This window comes from Hakea prostrata, chromosome 2, assembly GCF_041222555.1.
Source record: "Hakea prostrata isolate BN-2017 chromosome 2, UWA_Hpros_2, whole genome shotgun sequence".
Taxonomy (NCBI): domain Eukaryota; kingdom Viridiplantae; phylum Streptophyta; class Magnoliopsida; order Proteales; family Proteaceae; genus Hakea; species Hakea prostrata.
Window position 1 is genome coordinate 22,866,324 of NC_142601.1, and position 23,913 is coordinate 22,890,236.

The window sequence follows — 23,913 nt, forward strand, 5'->3', positions numbered from 1 at the left end:
TGTCAATATTCATGATGAGAAGTTAGGGGTGTGGATTTGTTAGATATTAATTCTCTATATACTAGCTTTTATTATTTATAATATATTATCTCGCCTTAGTCAAAAAAAAATCAATGATTTTTTCGAACTAAAAATGACTTAGTTCGAAAAATAAAAATTATCTTAAAAATAATATAAAAACTAAACTCATAGTCTAATAGGATAAAAAAGATTGAAGTTAAAAGTCAAGACTTAGAGTTATATCAATGTTAATGTGAAGATTAAGGTAAAAATCTAATACATGATCAGGGTCAAATTAACATTAAGACTAGAGCCAAAATTAGGGTCAGGATCGGGCCAAAATTTGGTGAATGCTTACGACATTGTTAATGAAGATATAATTTATTTTTATTAATTTTTTATAAAACATCCAGACTCAAATCAGGGCCAAAATCATGGGCCTAGATCAAGGCCAAGATTAGGGCCAAAATCATGGGCCTAGATCAAGGCAAAGATTAGGGCCAATATTAGGGCCAAGATCAGGGCTAGGATCAGGGCCAAGATCAGGGCCAGAATCAGGGCCAAGATCAAGGCTAGCATCAGGGTCAAAGTCAGGGCCAGAATCAGGGCCAGAATCAGGGCCAAGATCAAGGCCAAGATTAGGGCCAAAATCAGGGACGAGCTGGGATGGGCTGGGCGGGCTAGAGAGTAGTCCCAGGCCCGCCCTTGGCCCTAGTTCAGGGCCAGAATATTTTGGCCCTAACCCGCCCTTAGGGCCAAAATCTTTAGCCCAAGCCCTATTCGGGCTCAGGGCGGGTCAGGGCCGCCAGGGCCAAACTTGCACCCCTAATATCAGGTGAAGATCCCCAACGTAAAGCAAAGCAAGCGCACGCATGTTCATAAGCATAGCCATTGACAAAACAAACACAATAACCCCCACAAACGAAAGTTGACACATACCCTGATGGAATTGCAAGAAAAAGAGAAGAAAGTACTTCTGAGTTTTCTTTACACACTGTTATCTTATGCGAATTTCTACAATGTAGATAGATTGTGAGGATTAAGAATAATAGAGGTGAGGAGCATGGAGATGCAGAAGCAAAGCAAAAAAAAAAAAAAAAAACACAACAATGGTTTCCTAATTCGACAATGCCTCATTTTTAGGGTTTTTTTTTTCCGTTCATTGTGGTGGTTGTGATTTCTGGCAGCATGCCGGTGGGTAGTTGGTGATTTACTATAGGGTAAAAGAAGAATCCATTAATATGGTTTTTTGGTTTTTAAAAATAGAATATGGAGAGGTAAAATTATAATTTTATGTTTGGGACAAACTTTAAGAATAAGGTATTAATTGGCAAGCATTTGAATCATTTTAACTTACAAGGGATAATTTAGTTATACTCACTTGAAATTTTAAATTTTGTTAACAGTCTCATACGGTCTTTGATGGTACATGAGGACCAAGGTGTAATTTTAGCAACTAATGAACTCACCAAGGTGCACAAAATCGCTGAATTCGGTGGTTTCGGTTCTGGGTGAACCGAAACCAGCATTGCCATTTTATCGCCGAAATTCTCAAGAATTTCAAGGATAGGGACATCTAGCTCAATGATATCTTCGAGGTCATTACAGATGAGCAGCATCCCCTCACTAATTGGTTGTTGGACAGGGGTGAGCCAGTGTTAGATCGGCCTGGAGTTAGGCCAAACCCAATCATTGCTTAAGTTGCGGGAGTTGATATAGATGAGTACATGGCATCTCGAGAGGGGCAGGTACATGTACAGGCGGCTACTGCCACTACGGATGAGGATTGGATGGTGCAGTATGGCACGCACGAGGATGATCAAATGATACCCTTGCTCCCAATCCTAGTCAGACTAGGAAGGATGATGATGATGATGACGACAATGATGACGGTGGTCTTGGTGGTGGTGGTGGTGGTGGTGGTGGTGGAGTACATGAACAATTATGTAACAACCCCCATATTTCTAACCCAGGATCTGTATTACAAGTCCGATAACTCGAAAGTCAAGCCAGAATAATTTGTGAAATATCCAAATTGAAGTCCATGATCCATATTCTGAGTCCATGGATTTGAATTCTCTTGACGAAGAACCTGCCTTGTTGGGAAGTGGATTTTCAGCAGAGTCAAGAGGTGTTTGAAGATGTTTGGATTGAAGGTAAGACATTCCCCACATGTTGTTTAGGGTTAGGTTTGAGTTAGAGATCAACCCCTTGAGCAAAGCACCCAAGTACTGAAAAGTATTAGGGGGCAGTTGCTTAAGACGATTGATTGGCCAATCAACCGCCCCAAGTGACCGCCATGGTCTATTTGCGTGGTTTTGCCCTAATTTGCCCCTATTCCCTATAAATAGCAAACCTCGACCTTTTTACTTATTATTATATTTGGGATTGCTATTGTGGACGGTTAGGAGGCAAAGAACATATGCTGGAAGGTGAGAGAAGCATGGATTGCGAAGTGGAACCTTTCCCCAATCTGTTTTGCGAATCTAGAAGAGGTAATTAAGTGATCTCCATTCACTCCATTCTCTTCCCTCAACTTTTGAAATGGATTAGAGCAACCTCCTTTATGTTGGTAGTAACCAAATTGTGTTGGTTATAATCCTTGTATTCGAATAAAGGATGGATCTAATCAAGGGAGATGAATTGAATTATGGATCTGTATAATTTTAGGTTGTTGATTATGGATCTTTGTTATAGACTTCTTAAGAATGAAATTCGAACTTAAATCATCCCGAAATCGGATTGAAATTGGATGATCGAAAGTCAGAATTTCAGACTTTGCAAATGGTCTGTAACAAGGGCGGTCGCTTGACCCAACTAACTGGCCCAAGTGACTGGCTGAGTCACAGTAGCCATGTGAGGTTTGTCTTTGCTATGATTTGAATCATATCTTTAATATATTCTTGTAACCTTATGCTTAGGTGTTCTCTAAGTTTGCCGGAACTGTTGTTATTGAAGTTTAATTGCATTTAGTAGGCTTTTTACATAATTACAGGTAAGGACATACTTTTTTATTTATATGTAATGACATGATATATGACGAATGATATATTTCTTACATTCTCCATTGATCATATAACTTGCTGTAATTGTATAAATCATTGTATTACTGTTGAAAGTATGTTGTATATGATGTTTCTATATACTTTATCACTTTATAATATTGAATGAATGGTTATAATATAATGTTGGATGATGTATGCAGTTGTGATGAAAGGGTATCCAATTGGGTATCCATTGCTTGAGATATCAAAGGGTTGTGGTATGGGACATATGCTCACCGATGCCTCCAGCACTATCATGACTGTTGGATGACATACTTAGGGAGTCTAGAATTGCATGGCTAGAAACCCTTACATATTACTACCCTTTCAGTAAGGGAACTAAAACCGAATGACCCGTGATAATGGTGATATGACTCCGTTTCATTCTACAATGGTAACCAGTCCGTGCAGAGACTCAGGGATTCACTATTGATCATAAAATGATAGGGTTGCATATATTAGAGTTTGGGCTCATGGACATCCAAGGACCAGTCAGGGAGTCGTGAGGGGTCATGAGAGCATCAGCCCCAATAATATGTGGATGACCATAGGGTTAGGGAATGGAGTCCAACAATGGTAGTCGATCTGTGAGGGTTCTCATTCCTAGGTAGAGAAGGACATGGAACCGAGTTGATTGGTGTTATAGGGGAAGTATTTGGACTTGATATAATATGTTATTGTATGACCTTGCATTGGATTAGAAACCACGACATGCGCTAATACTCATGCCAATGGTCGTGGTAAGAGAGTGTTGACTTAAACCCCAACCATGGATGACTTATGAGGACTTAACCCCTTTACCCGTGATCCCAATAGAGGTATCCAATCCGTGAGGGATCAAAGTGACTAGACCTACCCAGAGGAGGGCTAGTGTTATATCTTAAAGCATGTCAACTATCTAGAGACTTGCATAGTTAGATCTTAGTAGCATTCATATTATTGCATATCATTCATTTAATATATATATATATATATTGCTGGATATGTCGACATATGTATGAAAAATGTGTTATCCTTACTGAGTTCGTTAGAACTCATCCTTTCTTTGTATGTTATATTATACTGTACAAATGGTAGCACGTCGGAAACTAGAGAAGTACCACATGGGTTCAATAACACATATGAAGAAGATGTGGCACCATCAGTGGGAGATGGAGATGTGATCCATGAAGCCTCCTGCGGATGCTTGGTGTGCGCTTATAGCACCCATTAATGGCCGAAGAAGGCAAATTGCTAGACATTTTGAGAAGTTCTTGGAGAAAAACTGGAGAACCCCCTTTCTTGCTGTTTTAGAAGAGAAGACTTTAATTTTAGAGAAAGAAATAAGAAAGAAACTGATTTAGTTTATTTTATTGTTTCCGCTGAACTCGTTAATTTTTGAAACTTGATTACTTTCATTTGATTCTTTTCTTGATTCATTCTTTGGAGTATTTGGATTCCTGTAATCCTTTTGATTAATTATTTGAACTTGCTCGTGCTTTTGATTATCTATTTCTTGCATTTATTATTATTGATGGGTAAGACCGTGGATCCTGTGACGGATTGCACCCACGGGTTGTCGGACGTAACCGAGATCATGGGAGAGGGGAGGGTCATGGGGGGGGGGGTGCAGCAGCACATGCATGGGTATGGGCCATATGGCTATGGTTATATTGACGATACTCGATCGTATGGCTCATACGGCCATTTCAATCTGATGGACAGGTTGTCAGGAGTGATGGGGTCCATGAGCTTGGAGGAGTCTGTAGGCTCCATACCTGCTTATAGCTATGGTGTCCCTTCCGCTTATGGACACGATGATATATACCTATCTTCTAGGAGTTCGCACTATTATGGGTATAATGATGGATCTTCCATGAGCTTGGGTTCGCAAGATGGCAACACATATGGGGATTATGATGGTTGGGGTCATCATCATCAGAGTCTCCCACTTATGCCTCCATTTGGCTTGGAAATAACTGCTATGTTGGAGACAGCATACTGATATCTTTTGATCATACGATGCCAATTGAAGAGCTCCGTTCACGTTATCCCCTTGATGGGAGTAGTTTTTCGGCCATAGATGATGCCAATTACAGAGCTTTGGTTTCTTTGTATGTCAACTACAATCAGCATAAGATGTCTTGGAGTGACTTCAAAAAAATAATGGAGCGTAAGCTTGAAATTGTAGCATTTGGGCCTTATACCACATTATCACAAAACACAGAGCTAACAGATCCATCGAGGCATAGTACTTGGTATTGAGTATTGATAGGTACATAGTTATATATTTGTATTTGTATACTAATATAGTAATATTTTTTTAATGATGTTTATCACTCTATTCTCATTGTGCATATTTATGTTAATTTAATTGTTTAAAATAATATTATAGAATTACAGTTTTACCAGGATACAGTTGGCTATATGCTGATCAAGAATACCAATTTGGGTGAATTTTAAGTAAAACCAGTCATATCACTGTGTTTATTGGCATCAAATTAGAATAGACACCAAGTTTCAACTCAAATTGATCAAAAATACCCTCGAAATTTGGGGGCGAAATTTACTGAATTATGGGCAAAATCTCGCCTAAATTTCGGCGAAATTTCGCCACATCGCCCGGTTCACTGTGCAGCAAACCCAGCGAATTGGGCAAAATTTTGTACCCTGGAACTCACCCAATTTTAGGCCTTTGTATTTTGTATGCCTTTTGTTTTTTCATATCATTGACTGATTGACCGCGGCCTTAGGGAATGTGGATGAAAATGGCCAAACGGGAATGCTATCCATTTCCCATTCGGCCATTCTTCCTCTGTCAGTTATGTTTAGACAGTTGGCCTTCCTAGTCAAAGACTACTTCCATTAGTATCTCATTACGATCTCCATTCTCTCTTTTCCTCCTTCTCATCAACCAGAGAAAATGGAGCTTTCTCTTCTCTCCAACCGATTGCAACATGCCCCTTCTCTCCATCTCACTCCCCTTTTGAGTACTCAACCTACTCTACATTTCTCTGGCTTTCTCACTCTCTTTCTTCTAGTTTTATTTCATGAAATTTGAAACCAAGAACGATTCATTTCATTTGCAGGAAAGAGACCTTACAACAGGAATTCATCTGCAGTGCGCTGTTGCTGCCCCTTGTCTGATGATCAATCAATATCCAGTGCCTTGCTTCTGCCTTCTGAGGGGAGGAGGGCACTCATGGGCTGTTTTCTCACAGTAGGTTAGTTCATACCCTCGACATTCTGTTTTGCTAATTTTTCATGTAAGCTGAGAAATGTATTAGGGAATCTATGCATTTACTCTAATACTGATTCCATTCGGGTGCAGCATGCCTAGTAGTAGCTTAGGAAATATTTGAAATATTTGGTATTTATCTGGTTTTACAAGATTTTACGAATGCCCTAGGGATTTCATGTTTTAGTGTTTGAATGAATCAACGCGTTCTATGCAGTTTAACTCATGGTTCGCTGATGTACTTAAAGTTCTTCATTATTTGACATCCCTTTAGGCGCCATATCCTTAAATACAAAATATTGTGAAGTCATTACAAAGTTAAAATCATATTTGTCATGGTGCCTAGGCGAACATGACATTGGAGAGGGTTACCGCCAACTAGGCAAAAGGTAATGAAGTGTGCCTAGAAGCCAATGTGCGCCACCTCGACAGCTATGGTTAAAATAGAAGTAATGGTCATGCATTTAATTATCAAAAGAGATAGTTGGGTAACTAGCTTAATAACTTACTGAATATAGCAAATTTTGCCTTGCTTTTCAATCTTAGTGTTAGAATTATCTTTAAGCAAATAAGCAAGACAAAAGAGAAAATCTACCTCACTTTTCAACTGCTGCCTAAATAGTGTTTATTTTCATTTTAGAATATTGTACAGTACTCTTAATCATTTTATATTCAACTGGACAGACCATTGATATTAATTATACTTAAGTGGTATCTCAGTTGAAATGTGAAGATATGCCCACTTTTTTGTGGGGTTAGGTGTGTGTTTTAAGTGTATGTGTAGGTTCAGTTTGGGAACTCCACCATTTCAAGGAAATCACCTGAAGGTTCTCCAAAGATCATAATAATGACTTCATCAGATAAATGTGGCCATCTAATAGTTAGAATGGTTTAATGGTCAATCAGGTCTGGCCTAGTTGATGACTTGATGTTTGCAAATTTGGAGTGGTCTTTTGACCAACAAAATTCTTAGGCTTCTTCCATCAAGTGTCTCCCATAAGGTTAGAGACTGGAGTTCGTGCTAGGAGGCCTTCCTGCCCCTCATCCATGCCTTTGAGTTTGTTAACTTATCTAGAACAAAATTACTTTTTTAATGGATTCTCTTATTCTTACTCTAGTTGTGATGTTTTATTGTGGATCAGCCACTGGTGTTTACATTTGTGACAAGGCTGCAGCAGTTAGCACGAGTAGAAGAGCTGTAAGATTTATATTTTTCTGATGGCTGCTTTTTTATGTCTTTCTTAATTAGCTAACAGTCTTAAAGGCTTCACTAAGGCTGTGTGCTGTTTCCTCTTTTTACTTTTTTGGGGGTCTCTTCTAAGATAACACAGTAGGTCTTCTGTTCTCTGCAGCTTAGGGGGGCAAAGATTCCTGAGAGTGAATACACAACCCTCCCAAATGGCCTGAAGTTAGTAAATCTCCATCATTTTTCTTATTTGAACTTTTTAGTGCAGCTGAAGATTTCTAGATTCACTAAATTAACTTTATTTTCTATTTGAACTTTTTAGTGCAGCTGAAGATTTCTAGATTCATTAAATGAACTTTATTTTCTTTGCCCTTTCCTTTTCTTTTAATCTGACAGTTTGGTATTGTTAGCTTCCTTTCTCCCTGCATGAGAGGGAGGTGGAGCCTTATTTTCCTCTCACCTACAATTAATCATCAATCTGATACAGCTTTACTGGTTTTATTTTGTTTTTTCTTTAATATTTGAAGTCATGATTGTGATTCTTTCTTTCATACCTTTGCAAGTCTGCCAACATTTTTGCAACATTTAAATTCCTCTTTTCTAAGGAACTATTTTCTTGATCAGGTACTATGATTTAAAGGTTGGAGGTGGGCCAGAGGCTGTGAAGGGATCACGAGTTGCAGTACGGTTGTTATCCAATTAAAAATTTTGACCTTATAGCTTTAAGTTAAGTTAAAGAAATGCGTGTACATTTTGCAAATTTGTAGCTTTTGGAAAATACTTCTATATTTGCTGGCTTGTGGATGCAGTCATGAGTTGTCTTGTCCATTCGTATTCCAAGTTTCATACTTTTCTTAATGGTTTTTAACATTGCTTCAAAAACCACTCAGTACTATCTCATATATTCTCTGAAGAAGGTACAGAGAATTCTTTCTATAAGTAAGTGCTAACTTTTGTAAGAAGAAATTATATCCTATTTGGAAATTCTGTTTTTCCTACAGTCAATTAAATGTTTGAGGTGAAAGATGAGGAAAATTGGCAAGTGTTAGGGAGACCTGACAAAAGTTATTAGTGATGGGTGAACGAAAGCTTCCAGTAGATAATTTCTTTCACTGGAATAAGATGCATTTCCTGGTGACAGAAATTAAAGAATTTTTCTGCTGCCATGTGCTCCTTGAAATCAGAAAATGGACAGTTCAATAACATTGATAGATGGGGTTGCTTCTGACATCCATTTAGAGTAGTGGATAGTGTTTTGTTTTTTTCAAATGGGTGGGGGAAACATTTATTATCAAGAGTATAAGATTGACAGTCCATTCGGGAAGTTGAATTCAGAAGCTGTGTAGGGACATCGAAAACTGAATGGAGCCACAACTGATGTGGAGAATTACGGGGCTCAATTTATTTGGGTTGAGAAATTTAACTTGATAAAAATGAAAAGTTTAGTTCCTAATCGTTCAACCATGATGCACTTGTCAGGCACCAATTTCTCAGCAAGAATGTAACTTGCATGCAGAGGGGAGCTCCAAATGAGTTTCTTTAGATCATCCAGAAGAATGAATCCACAGTCACAAACACACCACAAAAGAAAAGGAATTCTTCATGTAGATCCCACTTTTAAATTCTGGTGTCAGCTATCTAGCATCAATGACTATTGCCAATCATTTTTTGTGTAGATCCTATATCATTTGTATGCTGAAACTCTGATAACTTTCATTCATAGTATTCATGGGAAGTTCTTGTTACCCTCCAACCCTCTTGCATTTTGTAAAGACACGAGAATGGCGATTAAAAAGAAGTGTGCCAACACCAGGTGTTGACCATTATACTACATCTTTCTATTTTCCAGAGTGAAACAATTACCTAAGATTAAGTCCTTATACCTGCATTAAGCAATATGTTAGGTGCACTGTTTAATTTGTTCTTTTTTTTTTCCATGGTGGGGGGAGCAGGAAAAAATTCTTCTTTTAGGCCTTATGATCATTATGTTTGAAATGAGCCTCGTCAATTCTATTAGCTTGGGGGCGTCAGAAAAACTTTATTTTGAGTTTAATTAGAGCTTAATGTTGTTGACAGTGGACTTTGTATTTATATTACTAGTGTTTTTTTATCATGAACTTTATTTTTCACTCTGGCTTTTCATTTGAATTTCATAACCAAATTCTAGACTGTTTACTTTATAGCTTGTTGATTTCAGTTTTGATTGTAGTTCCTTTGGCATAGTCTTTTTTTGAGAGTCAAACTTACCTTCTTTCTATTGGATTCTTTATGAATGTTTCAAAATATTTTGTTTTTCTGTTAATTTTCGGGACCTATATCGATTCTAAGTTTTATGATTTGTACTAGGCCAAAGTTTTCTCTGCTTTCCTGACTCTCTCATCCCTGGCGGAGTGACTGAGTCTCTACTCCCTAGCCTTCTCAAACGCAGGGGAATCCTTATGCCTATAGCACTATAGATACAGGATTACTCTACAATAGCAGTAAAGTCATGATGCCAATGATGTTAGGTTTTATTCTATTAGACTTTTATCTAGTTTCCTATTTGAGTTGTAAACTTGTATTCCCAATTGGGAATCCTACTTATGTATGTTTCAGTTTCTATTAGTTTTTGTCCCAGTCAATTGTATATATATATATATATATAGATAGCTTTTTTGCTTCCCGTAAATTCGTGAAATAAAATTGGGAAATTTACTTTGTTCAACCTCTGTGCATTGCCCCAAATGGTTGTTCTATGAAGTCCAATGAGTACTTGAACTCTCCTGAAACGATGGTGTCAGTCAATGCTAAAAATGAAATGGCTATTTTACCCTCCCGTTATATTGAACTAAATTTGTGGAATTGAATTTGCAAACTTACACTTTCCCCTCTTTTTTTTGCTTGAACCTGCAAAAATCCCAAATTGAGTTAATTTAATGAAATGTCTTGGGGAAGAGGAAGCTTGGTAGCGCTCTAGGTGGTCCAACCATCACAGGTGAAGAAGCTTGGTAGCCCTAATTGAAATTCAGCCGAACATTGCAGATAAGGAGGACATTACACTCAAGGAAAACAAAAATCAGATGGAGAAACAGGAAAGCAAATGTGAGGTGATCACGGTCAAAATAACCAAAATTAGTTTTTTATATCAATTACGTCTGAGATTATCAAATAGTGATGATGGGCACTAGTATGGTGACAATGCTACACAAAAACTCAACCAAAGCAACCGCAGATGCTGGAAAATGATGTGGTGTCACAGAAAATTTTCTCTTGATCTACATGCCATTCTGAATTTCTGCTTCTTGGACTGCAATAGTAAATGAGGAAAGATTAATACCTAGTAATCTCAAACTTGGATCACCAGCGAATAAAGTGTTCTATTTGAGAAAAGGCATGCATATTTCCATACAATGCAATGTTTTCCGTGGATTCTTTAGTTTTTGGCTTTGAGTTTTAACCTGTTTACTTTCAAATCTGGTGACATTAATTTCATTGTGTAGGTCCACTATGTTGCCAAGTGGAAGGGTATAACTTTTATGACAAGTAGACAAGGACTTGGAATTGGTGGTGGAACGGTAAGGTCAAGCGTGAGACATTTTGTGTGTACCAGATTTTGCTCATTGGAACCTTCAGTGCATGTGTGAAGTTTAAGTTATCAGTTTACTGGCTCTGTTGTAGTGGAATATAGTCCCTGTTGTGTTCTTTATGCATGCTAATTTCTAGTGAATAGTGACAGATAACAGATATTCATTTACATTTTGTACGAGTTACATTATTAAGCATTTTATAATTGGAGATGTAACTCTTTTGCAATTCATAATTCATAAACATTGAAACATGTAGTCTTTTATCCCATACCCATAACCTTTGGCTTCCAGTGCTTTTGTCCTTTAGAGGTGACATACATGATGTGGGAATTTTCAATGCATTGAGGCTCAATGATGCAATGACCCTTGTTAGTTTCATGACTAAATCTTCTTTCCATGACTATCCTTTTAACTTCTTAGATTGATTTGCTTGTACTTGCATTGTTGCAGCCTTATGGTTTTGATGTGGGTCAATCTGATAGAGGATCTGTCCTAAAAGGATTAGACCTGGGTGTTGAAGGCATGCGAGTTGGAGGTCAGGTGAGATGGGTTCTTGGTGTGGTGTTTCATTATTACATCACTATCCTTTGTTCAGATCATGTATGGCATGGTGATAGTAGTCCTATAAGAAATAAGATTGAGAAATTTTCCCTTTTCATTGATTAGTCTGTTGCCTGTAACTATGACGAAATGAAATCTTCAACGGTCATAAAGTTTTCATTTTCACTTCTCTTTTTCTTTCTCTTTTCTAGAACCTTTTTGAGAATACGAGCTGGATATGGTTGAGCAGACCATCAACATGAAGCCGTTTGGGTTGCATATCTAGACCAGAATAATAATCAATTCAACTCAAAGCATTCTAGCTACGCCTTATCCTGATTAATTGGGTTTGGCTTTGTGGATCCAATTTCAATGTTCAAGCATATTTGCATCTGTACTTATTTGCCAAACCTAATCATCTTTTCTCCTTACTTCGTCCAAAGTCATCTTAGACCTGCTCCTTGCCCTTTTAGCTCATCGCATCATCATTCCTTATGAGTGTATTCAAAGGTTTGTTGTGTATGTCTGTCACTAAAAAAGAGGTCCTCTCAACTCAGTCATGCATTTTAGCTGCTGCTCCCAACTTTCCTGTTAGGCATTTATTCCTTCTTTTATCTTTTCTAGTGTTCGACTTATTCATCTCAATACCATCATCTCTGCTACAATACTTTTGCTTATATGTTGCCCAACATTCAGCTCCTAGTTGCTGCTGGTCTTATAATTGTCTACTCTCTTAGATGATAAAATGTTTATTACACTCACTTCTGTTGAAATGAACTCATAACCATGGTGGGAGATCTCGCGAGATCTCGTTTTTTTAGCTTGGCGAGACGAGATGGAGGGCGAGAGTAGTGAGTTGGGATATCTCGCTTGAGATCTCGTCATATCTCGCCCTGGATCTTGCTGGAACTCTCAATTTTTACCTTTTTTTGTGGATTTGACTGAATTTTCACTTGCAACTACTCTTAGCACATCTATAACAAGGAAGATCAACCATTCTCTATTTGTCTTATGAATTTATGATTTAATGACTTATATAGAACTTCTAATGGTTGTATAATTATTTTATTCTTGAAAATTGAGATTGTGATACTCATATAACATTTAAGTTAGTTGATGCATTTGATATACTTGCTTTTCATTTATATGCCTTAAAGGTTCTATATTACATGTTGTATAACATTGCATTCCCTAATCCTACTACATTTCGGTTTCACACTATGGGTAGACTTAGAAATCATACATAGGGTTGTTTCTAACAAATCCAAGGCCACCAACGTGTTCAAAAGGCCTTAAATAAACTAAATACCAAGTTTCAACCCAATTGGGACCCTAAAACCCACCGAGTTGACGCCAAAAAGTTGTATATCTCGACCGAGATGGTCGAGATCTCTCTTTTTCAAGGTGGCGAGATCTCTCGAGAGAGCGAGATCTTCTACCATGCTCATAACCATGGCAAGTTGATCAATTTAACTCAACACTGGACTGCAATCTGCTACTTTCACTTGTGATATTAAAGACAGCTGATGTCCATAAGGTGGAACCTTTTCCTTTCTCATGAGAAGATTGTTAACCAGAGGCTGCTTAACTATGAACCCAGGCTCATAGTGGTTCAGTAGTTGTTTCTTTTCTCATAACAATTCTTCTGTCCATATCACTATGTGATGCCTAAGAAGTTATCTACTTTCTATTGAATAAAAGGCTTTCTGAGACTAAGGCACATACTACACCTCCTCACAATTATTATTATAAAAATTTCTCAAAGGAGAGACAAAGATTTAAAATATATTCTCCAGTCTTCCTACATCTACTAGTGTGGTATCTTCGCCATTCCCAAAAGCACCATCAAGAATGCAGAATCCCTCTTTGGCTCTTTAGTGGCTTTATCTGGAAAGGCCGTGACTCCCCCTAATTCCTCCACTCTATTAGTCAGGGGTACCATTTGCAAGCCAAATCTGTAGGGGCTTAGGAATTTGTAGAATCCGTGACCACAACATTGTAGGAAAGCTTTATCTAGAAGATCTCTTCCATGCACGACTCCATTTGTGTCAACAGTGTTTACTCCTACCTTCTCAAATATGACTCCTTTTAGACTGCCCCCCTCCCCCTCCATTCCATTTTGGGTCTGGCACTCTTTGCAACTCATTAGCAACCCCTTGGCATCCTCTGTTACCACTTCAGGCCTCCATGGCATTCCCAAGCATATCCAGCTAACTTCCTTCATCTCTAAAGGACAATGGATTTCTCCTTCCCCGCCTCCTCAATCTCTTGCCATTGTGTAGTCCTCTCTCCCTGCCCTTCTTCTCCTCTTGATTGAATAGACAATACTAGAGGGAGTCCCTCTAGATCTAGCATTTTCAACTCTTCCTCTGCCTAGAACTTTTTCTTTCTTTGGCTCCTCTTGTTTGGTTGAAATCATACATCCCTAGACAATCCTTCACCACCTAGAGAACCCTTACCTCTTGCCTCCCAACCCAAGCCTTCTCATTAGGCACCACATCCAGACCTCCAGCAATTGTATCCCTTGCTTCCATGGAAAAGGACATTCACCATCTTTCGCATTTCCCTTCACACAATCCATTTGGATCCTTGCCCTTTCTTCCATTTGGCACCACAGCCATAGACCACTCCCTGATTGATAGTGTCGGTGAGTATAGTCTAGATTTGGAGGGCCTCACATCGGTGACACCATCAGGAAGCTACTGTTCGGAGCAGTGATCGGTCATGTCTGGTGAGAGTGCAACCTTCAAAGATAGACCACCAAATCTTGCTTTGACAATCATATTTGCCTAGCCATTTTTAAGTATGTGAGCTCTAAGTTACTAACTCTCCCAGAAATATCTTGTAGATTTCCAGGGAACAGACATATTGTTGTTACCTGGGACTTGACTCTTCTTTATTGACTAGCTAAGCTCCCCCCAACCTTGCCCTCCCCATCTCCTTTTTTTCTCTGCTTCCCTCCTTTTTGGATAAATTCAATTGTTTATTCACTCAAAAAAAATATTTAAAAAGGATAATGTGAGGGTGAAATATACCTGTTTTAGGGGTGCTAGGGTGAACAGGATCAACAATAACATACCTAGAGTAGACCTGAAATGTTAATAACCCAAGAGCAAACCAACGGGTGGGGTTGTCGAAAGAGTTCAGAACTAGGATGCCAAAAGTAGGTGCAGTGTTCTAACCATAAGTACGCCATAGAAAATATAGGAACAATACTGCAGCTAAGAATCATATCCATAATACCTCTGATACCTCGCAAAATCACTCAACTGCGAAGAAGACAAAAATAGAAAGGGAAGAATAAAACAGAAATTTGAAAAGAAGAAAAAGAATAGAAGGATAAGATAGGCTATCTCAGCCTTGGGCCTATCACCTACAGGCAACAGCTATCTCAGCCTTGGGCCTATCACCTACAGGCAACAGCTATCTCAGCTCTTGATACAAAAAATATAAATTTCCTTTAAAATCTAGCTCCATAGGCGTACACAAAAATAGATAAGTCATACCTTAGAGAACAAAATAAAAATATGACAAACTGATATTAGGGCTCTCTGAATGAAATTAAAGCATACAATCTATAGCTGAAAATAGAAACTAAACTTTCGCAGCATTAGAATAGAACCTTTTCCACTTGACAGGTCCACAAGTCTTCTAAAAGGCATACATATACATCTTAAGTATAGGCTGTCACACTGTTCATTCAAAAAAAGGTGTTTTAGTATTATTTTTCCCCTCTTCATAATTCGTTTTACATCGTTTTACATCATTACCCTGCTTATTCAGGGTCTCACTCCCTTTTAACAGTGTTCCTGTTTTAAATCTTTCGCTTGATTGTTTCTTTTCTCGTAGAATTGTTAACACTTAACAGTAGGTTTCTCCTTGATGCAAAATTGAGTCACTTTGGCTACAATGAAAAACTTTTATCAACTCAGAGGATGCTTATCATGCATAAAATGATAACAGCATACAGAATAACAAATATACTCCTTTCACATATCATCTGATTAATGGAATTTATATTTTTTAGAGATTGCTTATAGTTCCTCCAAATCTAGCTTATGGAAGTAAAGGGGTACAGGAGATTCCTCCAAATGCCACAATTGAGGTAATATATCTTTTCTTTATTCATTTATTCAATTAAAATTTCAGTTTTTTCAGGCTAAGCGACCTTTGGGTGTTCTGTTATTTTGTTCTGTTGATATTGTTGTTGTTTCGGTAAAATCCATTTACCTTTGTATTTGTGTTCCTACGTTGAAAACCCACTGTTTATCTATCCTGATTGGGTAGGGAGATTCTTTTCTTCCTATTGTAACAATACATTTCCTACTGCTATTCATTATATCTTAAGTTACCAAATTTAACATTGTGGTTTTCTTCCTTCAGTGGTTATGGAATTGAGGAACTTTAGTGCATGGTTTAACAAAAATCTAGGCAAACAATTTTGTAAAATAAAGTTTGCAACTGTTTTGCAGACCAGCATGTCTAGGGGGTTTCTTTTGTGGCCAGTTTCAGCTGTACTGATATCAAGAGAATGATCTGGAGTGGTCAGATGATGAATTTTAGACTCAGATTCGACCATGTAATTTAAGCTGCCCATAAGTTTAAGAAAGCGTATAATTTTTTCACTGGAAGGTGGTAATGAATCATAACTATTTACAGGTCAGGTGGTATTCTAGATACTTGTTGAAGAACCCTATTTGGGTTCTCCAGTTTGTTGTTGATTCCTTTTGGTGTTAAAAAAAAATGTTGGAAGTTAAAGACTAGGGTGGAAAAGCTGATGGTGGTTCAGTTCAGAAAATGCTCTTCTACCAAGTTATGGTTGGACAGTTGGCATCCTTCAGGTGTTTTATTGAATGGATATGAAAACATGGCCTGTTATGACTATAGAGTGATCAGGACAGGATGTGTTTTAGATATTTTGGAGACGACCCAGCTGTGACATGTGGAGATGGACAGATATGTGATGATCTGGACCAGATTGCTTATGGGCTGTTTGCCTCCAGGGATCTTCTTTGTTCAGATCCCAGTGCAGGTGAGTTTATTCTAAGAAAGCTTGGAACTTTTTATGTGATAGACTGATGGTAATGCAAACCTGAGAATAGGCTACTATGGTGGGCCTTCACAGAGGGAGAACTAGAAGAAGAGGAAGAGGAAATATCACATAAGAATGTGGGGAAGAAGGGTGCCCATGTCCACACCAGCCACACAAGCTCTTAGAAACATAAACTCAAATTATATTTTCATTCTCCGTCCAGTGATGGGGGATTACATCATATATATAGAAAATTAAAAGACTCCTAACCATTTCTAACTAGGTCTCCAATTCAAATAAGGAAACCAAAAGCAAATATTAACTAAATATCCTATGAATCTAACTGCATAAATAAACAGAACAAAATAACTAAGATATTATTTCCCCAAATAATATATGTCCTACTAGACTCATGACTCAAATTGGACCCAATTCATCTTAGTTTGGAAACTTAGTTGGGTTTGGGTCGATGCTAGGTTGTATTCTGCATCAACTCACTTGGTGTTGAGAAAAATTCACTCATGAGTTTGTAAAATGAGAGAATCTCAGGGTCAAAAGATTGCAGGGTACTGAGCCCTAGATTGCCTGCTGCTTTTTTGGAATAGTACTGGCCCTGTATTCCAGGGTTACATCATTAAAAGGGCATATCCATAAACACTCTTTTGTATTGTGGAGAGTGATACTAAAGTGCCTTCCAACTACAGATTTTTTCAGTAATGGGATGGCTGTAAATTTTAGTTGCATTCCATGCTGGATTGGGGTTGAAGGCCTTAATCATTAGTTCAAAGTCCAGTGGCTTCCAAAAATTGGAAAGAAATCCAGAGGAGATGCAGCTTTGATCAGGTGGGCTCTCAATCATTAAGGAGTCAGGGGTTGGTCAATCGGGAATTGTACAGAATTCGTTTGCAGATATGATGGGGAAGCTGGCTTCCACAGCTCTGCAAACTGAGAACCTATGAGCAGTTTTTGGATGGTATTTCCATTGAGATTAGGGTCTGGTTAGGCCTCAATAGAGGGGTTTCTTTTTCTAACTCACAAGATTTGGCTTGTAAAGGAAAGTGGGGGTTTTACTTAGAGTTTGGCAAAGTGGGGGTTTAATTTTTGTTCAGTGGAGCTGCTGTAGGAGCTCACATTTTTAGTGGTGAGAGCATAGGAGGGAACTGTTGTGCAGCATTGTGGTTAATATATATTCTATTCACCCCCCTCCACAAAAAAACAACTTGGGTAACTGACAAACGAGGAGCCAGAATTAGCATTTGTGTCATTTAAAGTTTCAAAACCTATTTCCAAGAAAGAATTAATAGAACTTAAAATAAGACAGCAGAATATAATGGGCATGCAAGGGCAGGATGAAATGATGGATATCCCAGGAGAGTAAATTCTTGGAAAGAAGATGTAAAATAAATATTCGATACTTACCATGTTAGGATATGGTGATAAAATTGATTATGAGGATTTCTAGCTGTGGTTGTTAGACTTTTTAGTCGATTTTTATTTTTTCTTGTGAAGGAATCTTTGAAGTATTGAATGTGTCCTTGCTTTCATAGTCATGGGCTTTTGCTGACCATTGACTAATCTCACCAGTTCACTGAAATATCCTCTATTTTAGAAGTATCCAGCTTTGATCCCTCACCTAATTCTTGCAAATGATTTAAGTTTCTTCATTATGTGATTTAATGCCTGGTTATGCTTGCTGCACAAACAGTTCAATGCCTTGAGTTTGGACTATTCATTCTGAAAGCCTGGGTTAAAGTTATGTAGCCTTAGATGATGTTTTCATATTACAGCTAGGCAAAGTGGAAGCAGAACCTGTGTCCTGGATAATATAATTATCAGTTCTTAGAAATTTTGTTAAAGTCAGACCCCTTCCGAAGAGTCTACAACATATGTTACAATTGTCACATGCTAAGCATTTCAATCTGAAACAGTGTTTTGCTGATTTTCCATTTTTACTGCTAATCATTTGTTCATATAATTCCCTTACCATATGTTATGCCTGAAATTGCTACTAATGAAAGTCTTGCCAAATCTCCTGTTGGAAAGTTTTCTGTATGATTAATTAGGGCACGATACCATCTAGAGACCAATCATGACCTAATTAATTGGCTCTGGTCATAAATACCACAGGGCCTTTTAGTGAAGGAAAGAAATATAATGCCAATAAGAAAGGAAATAAAATATGCCTACAGCATCTCTTGCAGTTTGGGCCATGCAAATATGTGGTTGTTGCCACTTAAGTCGGCAGAATCTTTGCAATGGAAAAGTGTAACAGTCAAAGAAACCATCTCTAGACCCCACTTGCATCCCTTTCTTCATTTTGTGTGAAAGGCTACTCCCAATTGCACTAGAGACAAATTACTTCCAGCTCCAAGTCCCCATTACTGATGATGAAGCTTTCAGCCTTTTCTAGCTTTTATTTATGTCTTGTCCTATCTGACCATGTATGGCTGCTTTATGACGTTCTCTGCCTTTTACAGCTTTTAATTTCTATTTCTTCCTAATTTCTATCTTGTGCTAGTGATTTGAACATAATTCCTGACTCTGTATATAGTACTCATTTATAAAAGAATTTTTTGTCTTTCCAGTTTGGTTTTGTGCCTTTGTCATTATCACCATTGGTATCATCACCTATTTTCTACTGTAAACGTATCATTGCAACCTTCTTCTTGATGTGCAGTTGGATGTGGAGCTACTAGCAATCAAACAAAGCCCATTTGGGTATGTAATGAGAACTGAAGATGCTGAAAGCATTTTCCCTTCATATACGTGTCTGTTGTCCTCTGTCTCTTTGAGTGCTACCTTATAAATGTTGCTTTGTCATGCAGGTCCACTGTAAAGGTTGTTGAAGGATGATTAGGATTAATGTTCTCCATCACTTGTTCATCCCACTCACAGCCCCTTTTGACCCATGTGCATATTTATTCGTTAGAGTGTTTACAGTAAAAGCACAATGCTCACAAATTCTGGTGGGCATTGATTGAAGCCCTAGTTCATTTCTCATCATGGACCATGGGCATTCTCATATTTTGATTTCAGAGATTGTGTATGGATGTTTGATTCAGAATACATTGATATATATCATAAGAAGTATTGGAAACGATTTTTTTATTATTATTTTTATTTTTATTTTGCATGTTTGTTTATTTTGACTTATTATTACTTTGCTCCCTACTTTCTACTTGATTTTCACTTAAATTTTCTGTTTTGTAATTGATCTTTTACTGATGAAAGCCCCTACAAATAAACAAATTGGGGAAAATTGGTCTAGTTATCTCATGATTGATTTTGATCACTCTGAAGAATTGATTTGGGTTGACAGGTAAGTGAATGTTCAAGGTTTGCATGTCTTGAGTTCTAGCTTTTGTTTTTCCTATATGTTCTCTTTTACTCTGATAAATTATCCAGTTCTGTAAGTAATAATTTTGAAGTTTTTGTTGCATGTAACAAGTAGCATGAAGAGTACAAAATTTTTACTTATGTTCCACAATTTCTTTTAGTGATTGTTATATCACTCAGAGAATTATGATTGGCTTCCTTCTCTATTTTCTTTTTCACCCTAGAACTTTATTTTCTTCTATATGATTTTGTATCCGCAAATTACATGCATGTGTTGTTGTGAACATGGCAGATTGTCTCTTTGTGCATGCCATGTTATTTTTCTTACCATATATGGAAGTGTTTCTCTGGAATATCCATGCTAGATGTCATGTGATAAAAGAGGACTCACTGCAAGATGAATGGGTAAGTCACTACAAAAGAGCCATATGAAGTTATGTTGATGGATTTTTTTCTTCTTCTTTCTGGTGGTTACTGTGCATTTTAGTTTAGACATAAGGTGCTTTGGTGTTACTTTCTGATTGGTTTCTCTTTGTTCATCTCTTTTAATAAATATTTGCTCATGACATAGTAATTAGGACTTAGGAGACATCTGTGCAGTCCTGGTTGAGAAAGTGTTTACGTGTATGGGTTCACTTCAATCATTTCATAAAGAAGGAATCCAACAGTCCTATAAATGTTAAAATTTTTTATTTGGAATATTCGTGGAGTTCCTTTCCAAATTTTAGTGACCCCCACTTTATTCTCTTTCGACAAGTATTTATTTGCTTCCTCAGTTTCTCTTTTTACCATAATGTGTCCGCTCTTCCCTCATAGGGTCTCCATGATGAAACATAAGCCTGACTCAAGAATTCTTCTGTGTGTTTGTCTTTCTTTGGTTCTTGTATCTACTCGTTTCACTCTTTCTCAGAGGACTTGCCCAAATTGTGGCTCCATGGGAGTCCCATATCCTCTGAGCACCAACCCCAGTTGTGGTAACCCCGATTACAGGCTCCGCTGTGATGTTGCAACTCACAAGCTCTACTTTGATACCCTGAATGGAAGTTCTTATCTTATTCTCAGCATCCAAGCCAACCTGCAGCGTATGGTGGTGCAACCGTCACCTTGGGTGTCTGGGACGTGCATCACAAAGGACATGGTGATCAGTCAGGGGCTCTGGCTAAACCAGTCACTCCCTTTCAATGTTACATCATCCAATACAATTTTCTTGTTCAACTGTTCGCCTCGTCTGTTGCTTTCCCCTCTCAATTGCTCATCCTCCAGTCTTTGCCATCAGTACCTGGAGAATTCAAGATGTATCGACCCAAGACGTGCTCTCCAATGCACAAGTGGGCTCCAACCATGCTGCACATTTGTTGCTGGTGGAATACCTTCAGCTTACAAGATACGGCTTCACAGGGCAGGTTGTCAAGCATTTAGAAGTATACTTAACCTTGAACCTTCTAAACCTGCAAGCGAATGGGTTGAAGGATTGGAGATTCAATGGGTTCCCCCACCAGAGCCTGTTTGCAGAACGCAGCATGATTGTTCCAAAGCTTCCACATGTTCAAGCACTGCCAAAGCTGGTATATTCCGTTGCCTTTGCAATAGAGGATACCACTGGAACCATACTCATGGAACTTGTTCAAGTGAGGCCGACCGGTCCACAGCCAAATTCAGTCTGAAGGTCGCAGCTGGTGTACTTGCCTTTCTCGCACTTGCAATTGCAATGACTATCATCATGCTATGCAGATCACGCAGATTATCCAAACGATCAAGGCTGGAGAAGAAGATGGAAGACTTGGTGAAAGCAAGCAATGGGGGGAAGCCAACAAGGTTGTTTAGTCTGAAGGAGCTGAAGAAGGCAGCTGCTGGGTTTTCAAAGGACAGGCTCCTGGGAAGTGGAGGCTTTGGAGAGGTTTACAAAGGGGAGCTTCAAGATGGTACCAGTGTAGCCATTAAAGCTGCCAAGGTGGGCAATATCAAGAGCACCCAACATGTGCTTAATGAAGTTGGGATACTATCTCAAGTCAACCACAAAAACCTTGTCAGACTCTTGGGTTGTTGTGTGGAAGCCAAGCAACCTCTGATGATCTATGAGTATGTATCTAATGGCACCCTTCATGGTCATTTGCATGGTAAGGTTGGTACATTTTTGGATTGGAGAAGAAGACTACAGATAGCTCTACAGACAGCAGAGGCCTTGAGCTATCTTCACTCCTCGGCACACACTCCCATCTACCATAGGGATATCAAGTCAACCAACATTTTACTGGATGAAGAATTGAATGCAAAGGTGGCTGATTTTGGTCTCTCAAGATTGGCTACGCCAGGATTAAGCCATGTTTCTACTTGTGCTCAGGGCACGATAGGGTATCTAGACCCCGAGTACTATCGGAACTACCAACTCACAGAAAAGAGTGATGTCTATAGTTATGGGATGGTTTTGCTTGAACTACTGACTTCCCAGAATGCTATTGACTTCTCAAGAGACCAGGATGATGTTAATCTTGCCATGTACGTGACTGACCGTGCCAACCATGGTGCACTAATGGAAATCATTGACCGTAGATTTTTAGGAGATGAATCATCAGATAAGACGATGGTGAGCATCAAATTATTTTCAGATCTAGCACTTGCTTGTCTTAAGGAGAAGAAGGTAGAAAGGCCCAGCATGAAGGATGTAGTTCAAGAACTCCAGTGTATTATAGGAATGCTTAATCAGAAAGAGTTGTCTCCTGATTTAGGTCTTGATGTCGAGTAAGACTAATATAATATCTTTTCTTGGAACACTAGGTACCATTGCTAGGGTTAATATATGGTAGAAGGATTTGAATATCCCATGATTGTAACTTTGCGGGTGTGCTGGGAGTCTGAATGATGTGAATGAGGACCCCAGATTTTCCATATGTAGTACTGCATATTGGCTTAACTTGATTCCAGGGATGCATTTCTGGAAACTAAAGTTAGGAATCGGATACTCTCTCTTTCTGTTCAAAGGTAGGAATGACAGAAAAGCAAGGAGGGGGAGCTGATGGAGACCTTCTAGAAGTTATTATGGATGGTCACCCTTAATGGGAAGAAAGAAGTATTTGGGTTTTGGTTTCTTAAGAAGTATGTTATTGTATTTGAGCCTCTTTTTATCATCTTTGTAGTGTTCCTTTTGGTTTTCTTATCTTGTTCCTTATGGTTCTCTTAGTTAAAGGATATGCATTCCCAGGTCTTGGAGTTCCTGGGTTTTGATATATAGTGGCATAATTATTGTATTTGAGTGGTTTTCTTTTCTTTCTAGTGTTCCTTTTGGTTCTTTTAATTCCAGGATAAGCATTCCCAGGTCCTAGAGTTCCTAGGTTTTAATACATTATAGCATTGTTACCCAAGGGGGAAAAAAATACATTATAGCATTTACAACATAGAGCAACAATTGAGCAAAACTTTCTCTTGCAAGTTACATATGTTAACCTGAATTTGATTCCACTAATCACTCTAGAACATATGTTTTCTACTAAAGATGAAATCAGAGATGGGAAAATATTAATTATCATTGAGATAAGGTTCTTGCTATATTTTCTTGATGGGTAAGAAATGTATATTTTCTTGATAAGAACTTATGTGATTTGTAAGCATTGGGATCATTTGCAGTGGGGCGGTTGGCTGGTCCATCCATCTGCCAAATAGGATTCCCAAAGTATTAAACCATGTTGAGGTGATCTTGTGACTCTTGGCCTGCTTTCATACATTTCTGGGTCTATTTTATTCGTATTTAGAAGTAATTATTTTTTATTTTTTATGGCAAATCCTAATTGTGACCGTGTATGTATTTATTTCACAGTAACCTAAAATGTTAGTCAAAAGTGTTACAAGAGAGAGCTGCAAACAAGTTCAGTTCATATCAACATCAGTCTTTCTCCTCAATCTTTAGATTTGTCATAGAAAAAGAAAAGATGTAAGGAAGTGGATGGATTTTCTCTGGGTATGGTGCTTTCTCCCATTGGAATCCATAGCCAACCTCT

At 38.2% G+C, this 23,913-nt stretch overlaps 1 protein-coding gene and 1 pseudogene across 1 annotated transcript; both read left to right on the forward strand.

Moving 5' to 3' along the window:
• Nucleotides 1–5,799: 5,799 nt before the first annotated feature.
• On the forward strand, nt 5,800–19,672 carry LOC149024088 (FKBP-like peptidyl-prolyl cis-trans isomerase family protein). Its single transcript, XM_089144445.1, has 10 exons — nt 5,800–6,013; nt 6,113–6,247; nt 7,404–7,459; nt 7,614–7,669; nt 8,072–8,129; nt 10,927–11,001; nt 11,464–11,553; nt 15,581–15,658; nt 19,263–19,303; nt 19,411–19,672. Exons 1-10 carry the CDS (start codon nt 5,947–5,949, stop codon nt 19,436–19,438), a joined length of 684 nt encoding a protein of 227 aa, XP_089000571.1. The 5' UTR covers nt 5,800–5,946; the 3' UTR covers nt 19,439–19,672.
• Nucleotides 19,673–19,798: 126 nt separating this feature from the next.
• LOC149024089 (wall-associated receptor kinase-like 20 pseudogene) lies at nt 19,799–23,706 on the forward strand (annotated as a pseudogene).
• The last annotated feature ends 207 nt before the right edge of the window (nt 23,707–23,913 follow it).